Source organism: Notothenia coriiceps, unplaced genomic scaffold, assembly GCF_000735185.1.
Source record: "Notothenia coriiceps isolate Sejong01 unplaced genomic scaffold, NC01 NC01_scaffold00037246, whole genome shotgun sequence".
NCBI classification, from domain to species: domain Eukaryota; kingdom Metazoa; phylum Chordata; class Actinopteri; order Perciformes; family Nototheniidae; genus Notothenia; species Notothenia coriiceps.
Genome location: NW_011369947.1, coordinates 4,191,870 through 4,202,558, shown reverse-complemented (window position 1 = coordinate 4,202,558; position 10,689 = coordinate 4,191,870). Strand labels below are relative to the sequence as shown.

The 10,689-nt window shown below is 38.6% G+C and overlaps 1 protein-coding gene across 1 annotated transcript in view; it reads right to left on the bottom strand.

Annotated features, from left to right (window-relative positions):
* Positions 1-672: 672 nt before the first annotated feature.
* LOC104966307 (stromal cell-derived factor 1-like) overlaps positions 673-10,689 on the bottom strand; it is an 11,113-nt gene continuing 1,096 nt past the window's right edge. The window contains exons 2-4 of the mRNA XM_010795495.1: positions 9,444-9,561; positions 5,030-5,113; positions 673-3,440 (exon numbers count right to left, since the gene is read on the bottom strand). Of these exons, the coding sequence (XP_010793797.1) occupies positions 3,401-3,440; positions 5,030-5,113; positions 9,444-9,561 (242 nt within the window). The 3' untranslated portion in view covers positions 673-3,400. The remainder of the gene's footprint in view (positions 3,441-5,029; positions 5,114-9,443; positions 9,562-10,689) is intronic.

Genomic DNA, 10,689 nt, shown 5'->3' with positions numbered 1-10,689 from the left:
ATTTCCTTATCGGAATTAAGACAGAGTGTAGTGCATGCTGTGTAGACATTGTAAACCCCATTGAGGCAAATGTGTGACATTGGGCTTTAAAAGGTGTTGAATTGACTTCAATTGGGAGCAAAAAAACAAAACAGTCACTGATGAAGAAACTCTAACATCATCCAACGAAGTGGGCAGTATGCAGTCGTCTTTCAATCGGAAAGTTCTGGGTTCGATCCCATCCCAACATGTGGATGTATCCTTGGATAAGATATACTCCCAGTTGCTCCTGATGACAAAGTCAGCTTTTCCTTGAACAAGTAAACATTGCTCTGAATGGGGTAAATTTGGGTGATTGGTAATGTAAGGCGCTTTGAGGGGTCTTAAAGACTGAATAAAGTGCTATACTGTATACATACAGTCCATTTACCATTTAACAAGCTAAAGACCAGGATTCCTTGAGACAGTGAAATAAGTTGGACCAGTTAGGAATAATAAGAGGTCGTCGGCATAGAGAGATTGGGATTATCTGTGCCAAATGTTGTGATGGAAATGGCAATGGCTCGAACAAAAGGCCAGCCGTAACATTTTTTAGCGAGGGTCAGTCCAGGATTTTATTCTGTGAATTTGTTTGAAGACTTCTCTGCCCCATAATGTTGGTTTGAATGAATTAAAACGCAGACATGTAACTGATTTGACTTCATATGACTTTATTGAAAAAGGGCTTGAGTATCATAGTTAAAATACTGCCTCTCAGTTTACAAACAGTGACAATACAGAGAATAATACTCCAATAAATCTCACGAATATAAAGAACATATGTCAGAAGAAGCTGCCTCAAAAGAAATATTTCACATTCTCTCGGGGTCCAAAGTGGAACACATGCACCCACTTTGATAATGAATGCACCATAGTTAAGTAAATATGAACCTGATTGTGTATTTTGGTTCAAATAATACACACACAAACTTATTGAAAAGCTCTTTTGCACACTGATGAAGATGTATTGGTATTACTCATAATCACATTGAATATGTGGGGCCACAATGCTAAACATGAAAGCACTTATAGTCTGATTAATATCACTAATGTTGAAAACAAGTTCTAACAGTGTGGTTAATAAAGTGTTTCCACATGTACTGTAATGCAATATCCTTCTCCTGTTATAGAGACAATAATCGCATATTAGATTAAAAAAGATTTAAGTTCATAAAGTATTTTGGTAATGGGGTGTTTTGTCCAGAAATTGCACAATGAATCACATTAGAAGTTTATCATTGCATATCAGTGCATTTTGAAACTGGAACAGTGTTATTTTATACGGCAATGTGTTTAAACAAATTAGTATAATAATATAAAATGTCCATTACCTCCTATTACAATAATGGTAATTGAACTACATTTATTATTGCACCATTAGCTGCAAATTGGTATGAGTATCACCTGTGATCAGGCACTCACAGCAAATAGACCCGAAAGAACAAAACAAAACAAAGAACAGAGAAATGACCAAAACCAACGGGGCTTACATTACAGTTTAAGAGGGGGGAAATGTTCGGTATGGCAGCAGTTGAGTGAAAGGGAAAATAAAGCCCATGGGGAGCGGGGAGTGTCCACATTGGAAGCACATGTCGGTCGCTTGAATTTCAACTGAAATGATATGTTCTGTTTTGGCTCAGTGGCCCTATGTCACATCATTCATCAACCTCAGTAAATCTATAAAAATCAAATCAAGTGTTCAGGGGGTCGACCGGTGGGCTGAATGACTTCCTGACTCGTGTAACACAATGACAGTGGCTTTTTGTTTTAAAATCGCTCTCACTTGAACTTTATTCAGCTGTTACATAGCAGATTGGTTGATAAGGACACGGAGAACAACAAACCAGGAGGACGATATGTTATTTCTTTGCTAATCATTTATCCACATAGTAAAAAATATTAGAAATTGTATTTTAGTCTCTCATACTGTGTAGTAACATCGATATACCTTTATGAATTATTGCCTAAAACCTTAAAAAATATGTTTAACACTGGTTCTTGCATTGGACTAGCCTTCATTAAGTAGCTAGTGCCTACTGTACATTGCATTCAAATAACATTTAGTAAGATTATACACAATATAAAAATAAAACAATTACATTTAAAAGAGACATCTGATAATAAAGTGGCTCAAATACATATATATAAAACATGATCAAACACTTTCTTTTGCCAAAGTGAACTTTCCCTTTCTGATATTTATCATTCGGCCGACCATTTATAAGCTTCCCATTTCCTACCAAGGACAGGTGTTGGTATGGAAATACTGCTGTGGTATGCTCGTTGTCATTTATACATCTAACTAAAGTCCATTTGATAAGGTGTAAAAACAATTATGACAATCTTTCTAACAATAAAATGAAATAGATGGCCATGGTTTTTGAGGTTCACAGGTTTCTTCATGTTGCACGTTTTACTATCTTTAAATATTTGGTCTCTGTTAAATGATATGTTCAAGAACTAAAAATCTGCATTCATAAGTATTAGTTGTATAGTCTTTAACAGTAGAGTATGGCCTGAGCACAACATCAGCTTTCCATTTCATGTGCCTCGTCAGACTCCAACGACAGCACGTTGTGATGGTAAAAAAGACATAGAGGTCACAACATCCCATCATAAATCTTGCATAAAACAAACAGTGAAATATAATTATATCTATGGCTCCGGCCCCCGTCATATGGAATATATAGCACCACAAAATCAGTGCTTTTTTTTAGGCAGCGTGTGTGAGCGTCCATGGTGGAGGAAGCTGGAAGACTTTAAAGACTCTGTTGGCCTGCATGGCCTGCCCTGATTGGTCTGTTAGTGCCCCATGACCTTTTAGCCATAGAGTAATGCCACTTTCACTTCTTATCAGAGGAAACTTTTACATTTCAGTCGGGAATAGTCCATTGAAATAGCATTTAGTCCTTTTCAAAAGATGTATACACGGAGAGGTGTATAATTAATAAGACATAACCAGCCAACAAAATCCAATTGTAATTCCTTCTGGAATACTGATTTGAATGTTTTTTTCTGACGTGACAAAGGTGGCATTAAGAACAAAGTGTTTTGAGGCAAAAAGCTCAAATTGTTTCACATTGTGCGAAGTAAGAAAAGACTAAATGATGACACAATCAGTTAGTTGCTCTCTATCCCGTCACTCGAGGTATAATGGCACTTGGTGCTAACATGGAGAGTCTAGGTGACTGCGTGGGTGTGGGGGGGGGGTCGGTGGCGGTGCTGGGGGGCACAGTCTGGGGGTGAAGGGCTGGTTTTGCAAGTGGTCCAGAGAGGTGGACGGGTACATACAGCGTGTTTGGATACATCCATAGCAGTGAGGGAGGTATACAGGTTCCACCCGGGGGGGGGGGCCTGACAACCTGCGCGTCTTCCCTTGTGTTTAGTTTTTCTTGCCATTGCGTCTTCTAGATTTCTTCACCCTGGAGAGAAACACAGAAAAAAATTGTATTAGCCTGAAAAGAGAAAAAGGTTGTTGTTTCTAAATGTTTGGAACAGATAAAGCATTGTTGAGGAACCTTTTCCGATTTTCATTCATTACATAACTACACCATAGTTGTGTATATGATATGAAATTAAACCTTTTTAATCTTGAGGCAAGATGGAGATAACATATAGATATTTCATGAACTGAGAGTTTGAGAAATGTTACTTCATTAACAATCCCTTCTTTCAGACTATCAATTCTTACAGTCGTTATTTCCCCTCAAACAACTCCGTACCTACTTGTGTGAACTACATAAATGTAGCACCTCTAGCACTTGACAAAATATTGTGGTTTATATAAATATAATTGCTAGGAGATGAAAAGAGGTTTTTTTTCGAAGAAGGGTCATTGACAAGATCGGGGCCTCAGGTGTTGGCCAACAGTTTTGAAAGGTGAACATCACAGCATACCGTATGATTTACAGAATATGTAACTTTAACCGAACATGAAAAAGGGCGATGCTGACGAAGAGCAGACAGGAGACTGCAATACCACACACACACACACACACACACACACACACACACACACACACACACACACACACACACACACACACACACACACACACACACACACACACACACACACACACACGACGCCTATCATGATCTGTGAAAAGCACATTTTCTCTTCCAACGATGAACTCTGTATGTTCCCTTTTGTCATTTTGACATGTTAGCTGTATGAAACACCTCATTGAATAAGCTCATAATGCCGAAAGCTTAAACAAGGCCTATTTATCCGACACACTTTTTGCTTAACAATTACGATCTAAACACAGTATGTGTATGTGCCACAAGCATTCTTCAATAAGCCATTATTTAAGGGCTTCTGTTTTCATTAATAGTAGTAAGTAATCAGGTTTTTAATCCACAGAAATTACTTTATTGTTTGTTTTTATGTTGTGCTTAAAGTGTTTATGGTGCTTTAAGAAGCAGACATGCAGCCTGTCGTTAACCACCACCAGACATGCTGGGATTTCTTTTTTACGAGGAATGCACACATTTTAACCGCATAGCTCATTAAAAACTGAATGAGCTGCTGCAGATTTTACTATGAATAGTTTTACGCATAATGTCGCACCCCAACCAGGACAACTCTGCGTCTAATGTGCCAATAGTGATGATAGTTTTGTGGAAAAAGTGGACAAACACATGATTTTATGTGAGCTGTGAGGAAGCCGGGAGGGTACAATGGTGAACATTTGACTCGTGTGCACTCCTCTGAAGTCACAGAAACAAGCTTATGAGAAAAAAAGTCAGACAAAAAGCAGAAATACCGGTGGTAGATTAGTCACTTATCTCTCTTAAGGCTGACAGATAATAACTCTGCTGCTTGCATCAACCATGTCATTGATTTCACAGAATAATTGTCGGCGGGAAACTGAGAAATTACCATTTGTAACAATGGATTGTTTCTTCTTCTACGCTCAGCAGAGAAGAGAGCAGTATTTCATTTCTGTCTCTGTTACTGATGCTTGTTCCTGTACGATGGAAGAGAGAGAGCTTTTTCTTTTCTTACTTGTTAATGGCGTTCTTTAAGTACTGCTGCAGCCACTTGGTCTCCGGGTTGATGCAAACTTCCCTGTTGTTCTTCAGCTTGGCACTGTGGGAGGAAACAAGTAGAATTTGAGGGATTAGACGCCAAAAACTCACATGTGATAAATCTGGTTAAAGGACATTTACTGGAGAATATTTTCACCCGGGGGCTTCCTTTGTAGCAGAACATCCAGTGATGGTGTACAGGACAGAGATTGTATCTATTCTATTAGCTTTGTAATAAGGGTAATAAGACCTCCCAGTAGTCTCATCCCTTGAACGCTCTTTCAAGTAAGTTAATTGTGTCTAGCTTCTTGGGTTGTACTTCCTAGGACCACACAGGTGGTTTTGCATGTTTAGCTCAGTAGCTTCGATCAAATGTGTAAATAAAGTTGAATAATATTACTACAAGACTTTATATTTGAAATGACGGTTGACTATTTTCATATTTAAAAAAAATGTAGGCCCCTATAAGACACAATTGAAGTTATAGCCCACATTGGTTAATATTGGAGAATATTGGTATTATTGAAAGCATGCTGATTTTGCTATGAGCAGTTCCTGTTTTAAATGTGCCATGTCTGTACAGAAAACTATCACTGGTTTACTGTATTACTAAAAATAAATGTTCTGAATTTAGGCATCCTTTTTCTATGGTGTCTATATTAAGATAATGATATCCTCTGAGAGTATAAGTAACACTATATCTCAAAATGTGTGTATTACATGTATGCGTTTTAAGATTTGAACATTGATTTGACATTAAAATGTTGTTATAGCATTAGAATGTGGGAATGCTGACACTAATTTTGGCAATTAGGTAGTTTTTAATTTAATCTTTGTCTCACATTTCTAATCTCTGCAAGGTGATGCATCAAGTGCTGAAATTATTAAAAAATGAATGGCATCTTGCAACATTGGAAAGTTCCGGTCATTGTAAACCTCTACATAACATAATGGTAGGAAGAAATGTACAATATAGGCAATTTGCAGTTAGCCAACCCAAACACACAAACCACTGTTATGGTCTGTTCAACTAAATGGCTGTAACTAACATTTATTATTCCCTAAATTGTTATAAATGGTAATACTGTAAGCTGAGTTTGTGAGGTGATGCTGTTGAAGTTGATTAAATAATGCTCTGAAGATTACAGATTCTTCATAGGTAATAAATGACAGTAATTATTTATCTTTCATGAAATCCCACTTCATTAAAAGCTCAACTTTATTTAAAAAAAAAAATGAAGACATCCTACAAAAAATGCCGGTTAAAACCAGAGTATTGACAAACTGTCACCATAATGTTCACAGATCTTCAGCATTTTAAAAAAATTTAAAAAAGGAACCCAGATTTCAGTTTGCTCCTGTAATAACATACAATTAAAACATCTACTCTCTTTACGGTCCATCTCCTGAATAAATCACAGTGCCTTGGTGTATAAACGAGCCCAATATGTCAGGATAATATCTGATGTGGTTTCTGAAAGCTGAGCTCACAAACACCTCAGCTAAGCTCTAAAGACCTCAGCACGTCTTACAACACATCCAAGTTGAAAAGTGGAGGATTACTGCACCAAACAGGCCGTCACTCTCCGGTCTGCGGTGAAAAATCCCCGCTCTCAGTTTCCACTCATGGACAGCTGGAGGCGAGGCTCACTGTGCACTGTGTGGACGGTGTGAAGCTGCCTCTACACCGCACACCCAACCCCTCAAACCACCGTTTAATGGAACATTTTTCAGGCTGGTGTAAGAAGTGAGCTATTCTGGCTTTAATAGTATAATGATTACGGGGACACATATTGTTTCAGACATTGTTTTACCTGTATACAATTATGTTAGGATGTTGAACAAAGACTCTCAACAGATATGTTAAATTAAAAGGAAACAATTTATTTAATGAGACATTTTTTGAGAATCTCTGTCATGGGAATATTGAGGAGCTATTTTATTTTTATTATAGAATTAAATGTTGTGAGGATTATATTATACAATTGTTTTTGTGCAAGATTCTTTGATACACTGCATATCTTAATTTTAATTAGAGTTTCCTGGTCAAAAAACCGTCCAACAAATACAAAGTACTTAAAGGAAGTGTTGTTTTTTACTTTCTCGATCACTCTTTGGCATGATGAAATAGAAATGAAAAAAGTCTGATTTGTCAAGCATTTTTGTTTTATAAAAAATCTAAAAAGAGGAACTGCTTTTTGACAGCTTGTTACAAGAAAGTATAAAACTAAAATACAGCTTAAAAACTGACTAATCTCCTTTTTACCTCTATTAAACAGTAAAACCATATAGTTTGTTCCTCCAAAATTGGATATTAAAGTCAGATGTTGCTTGTTTGTCAGGATCTAATTTGCAGCATGAGGCAGAATCAGGACGGACTTGAGAACAATCCCACTGTGTGATGAACAGGGAGTGTGTGTTCCTTTGAGTGATGACTGACGTGTTGATGGAGAGGTGAGCCAAATATTTAGGAGAGCATTTGTTCTGTTATCAGGGAGGGTTGGGGGCGATCGGAGTGACAGGCAGCGTGGTCTCAACCCCCTTCCAAACATGTGGATCCCATAACCCGGTGGCAATAGATCGTGTTTGAGAGTTAACGACTGCAGAGGTGTCTGCTCCGCTCTCTCCTCCCACCATCTCTCCATCACACTACATTCAACACATTCCTCTCTGCTGCCTTTTCACTGCTTTCTGATTCAAATTGAACCCCCAACCCTTTTAATATGCCACCTCCCTTATTCCTCACCCCATTTAGCAAATGAGCAAATGGCCTCTACACTTAAGAGAGCAGTTTAGGACCATCAATCCAAAGCTCTGAAAATGTGAGCCGGGAGGCCAAACAGCTCAGTAACTGGATCTGTGTTTGATTTTCCTCCAGGGATGTCCCCCTTCTCCCCCCTCCTCTTTTATTTGATTTGCTCATCCGCTCAGGAGTGTTTTGATGTCCTTCATCCTGTTTATCTGTCTGCTTGTCTGGATGACCAACCGAGAGCATAAACCTTAATTGACTTGGCTGGAATTTGAGGGCCGGAGTTCCCCAAGCAGCAGGTAGTAATTACTTCACAGCAAGTTAAACCCAACAGCATGCTGGGACAGGGAGGGTGGGAGGATGAGGGTGCATGGTGTGACACAGGGCGGAGGGGGGGCAGAGGGTATCTTGTTTCCAGCTTTCTTTCATCTGCCTCAAAAGAGATATCGGAGCAACTCTGCCGGCTCAATTACTCTTTTCTAAAAGGGTGAGTTTGTGTCGGAGCGCCGTGTGTCCTCTCTGACCTTTTGCCATCTCCTCACCCCTTCTAACAGTCATAACCCCCCTCCCTTTCTGGCAGAAGCCCTACAGCCTTGTAGCCTTTTGGCTTCGAGGCTTCTGCTGTCCTGCTTTCTATAGCAAACAAATGAATGAGGGTTTTTGGTTCATGTGTTCCAGACTGGTGACATTATGCTTAATGTTGCTGGGCAGTTTGAGCCGCGAAATGAGTATAAAAAGTGGAAAAGGGACACAGAGGGTCAGCAGAAATACAAAGGTAATCACTTTGACCCTTAATTATTGCTTCCTTTGCTAAACATATAAGGCCCCCTCCGGCAGTCACCGCTTTCCTCTTTGTGAGAGGATGGTGTTGTTTTTAACTCAGGCAACTCATTACGGAGAGAATAGGAGGATATTAACACCATCCACTCTCACATCCACTCTGTCAACACTGTTTGGGTCAAGTAGTGTAGTATTACTTTAACATACCAAATAATGGTAAAATGTTACGGAGCTAAAAAATAAAAAGCTCCATCAAAAAGAATGATTCTGAAGCACTGGGTCTGTATCAAGGATCAGACGAGACAGACCTTCAAAGGTGGGATTGTCAATAATAATCTATTTGAAATAAACCATAGCTGATTTTTTCGGTGCTTTTGATGTAACACATTTATGGTAACGACAGCAATGTATGTACTATATATTTAGAGGCTCACAACAACAACGGAAACAAATCGATAAAATGCACTGCAATGGTGTTTCACCGATATATGATATATGGCTCACTAATTTAAGCAAATTTTGAAGTAAAACTGTTACTTGATTATTGAAACTTGCTTCCCTTAAATCTTCTTTTTTTACAATGCAGGTGCATACAGATTGAGTGTAAAGTTTTTTCATTATTGTTATTTGTTTTATTTAGATTGGTATTGGATGTTATTTTCATCACAATAATGTATTAATCAATTTCTATAGGCCCAACACTTTAATAGACTTAAATATTTCATATATGTAAAAATGCTTTAGTTGATATTTAATTACAAATATGTCTATGGCTGAAGGAGTGATAAAGCAAACCTTTAAACAATCCGAAAAAACATTTCCTCAAGTGAATCACCACAATCTTTGGCTCTCGTTCACTTACATGACTTGGAAGGGGCAGTTGGGTGTGTGGAGGAACTTGAGCTCTTTGATGGAGCGCTGAGGAACCGTGTTGAGGGTCGACCGACACCAGCAACGCTCCACCAGACTGATGGGCTTCGCTGCAAACACACAACAAGAAACATTACAAATGAACCTTCCTGCTGGTAAAAGAAGTGATAAAGGACACACATCTACAAATACACTGAATAGACGTATTAGCAGTTTTAAAAAGTAAAGTGAAATAAGTCACTATGATTGACTTTATTTCGTTATAAAGTTGTATAGACTTTGTATATAATCCACACACATTCACACACATGCACGTCCATTCATATGCTGTATTATTTGTTTATGTGGCATGATGCTACTTTTAATATTAAAACAACACTGCTAAAGGTTTTGATCACATTCATAATTTGAGCCTCCTTAAAGTAAAATACTAAATCTTTGCTCAGAGTGGTTCTTGGAGAAGGGGTCGTTTAGGTGCGTATGAGGATTTAAATATTAGCTTCAAGTAACATTTCAGATCCAAATCCTAACACAGTAGCTTTTACTTCATTTCACTTGTGATTAAATGCATCACTTCCCTCGTTTGATCTACTGTAACAGGCCTTAACAAAGCATGGGAACGTATGAGTTTACCTTCTATTGCTCTTAACAACATGTTCATTAAAAAGAGATTAGCCCTTTTCGGACCACTCGCACTCAAACACACACACACACACACACACACACACACACACACACACACACACACACACACACACACACACACAGACAGTAACACATTCAGTACAGCAGTATACATTCACTGGTTTGTGAACTGTGAAAGGGGCGAGGGTTTTATGAAAGTGGTGACATTATAACACCCTGACACAGCTCCATAGCAACCTATACCTTGAAGGTCAGTGCGTGTTTGCCTGTGTGCATTTAGTGTATGGATATACATACGGGGGTGTCAGCGTGGGTCAGTTTGTGCATGTGTGTGTTACCGGCTGTGATGCTGGACTTAATGATCAGTGCAACGGTGCAGGCTTACTGAGATTAAACAAACAGGACACATAAACGTTTGTTTGTCCTCTTCTCATCCTTGATCTTCCGTTTTCTACCCACATATTCACCCTTTAATGTCCCTACCATTTTGTGCAGCTTTCAAACCTTCATACTTGCCTTTTGTCTTTACCCTCCTCCTACATTGGATCTCTCTTGCTTCTCCCACATGGGTTTTGCCCTTTTTGCCAGTTTTC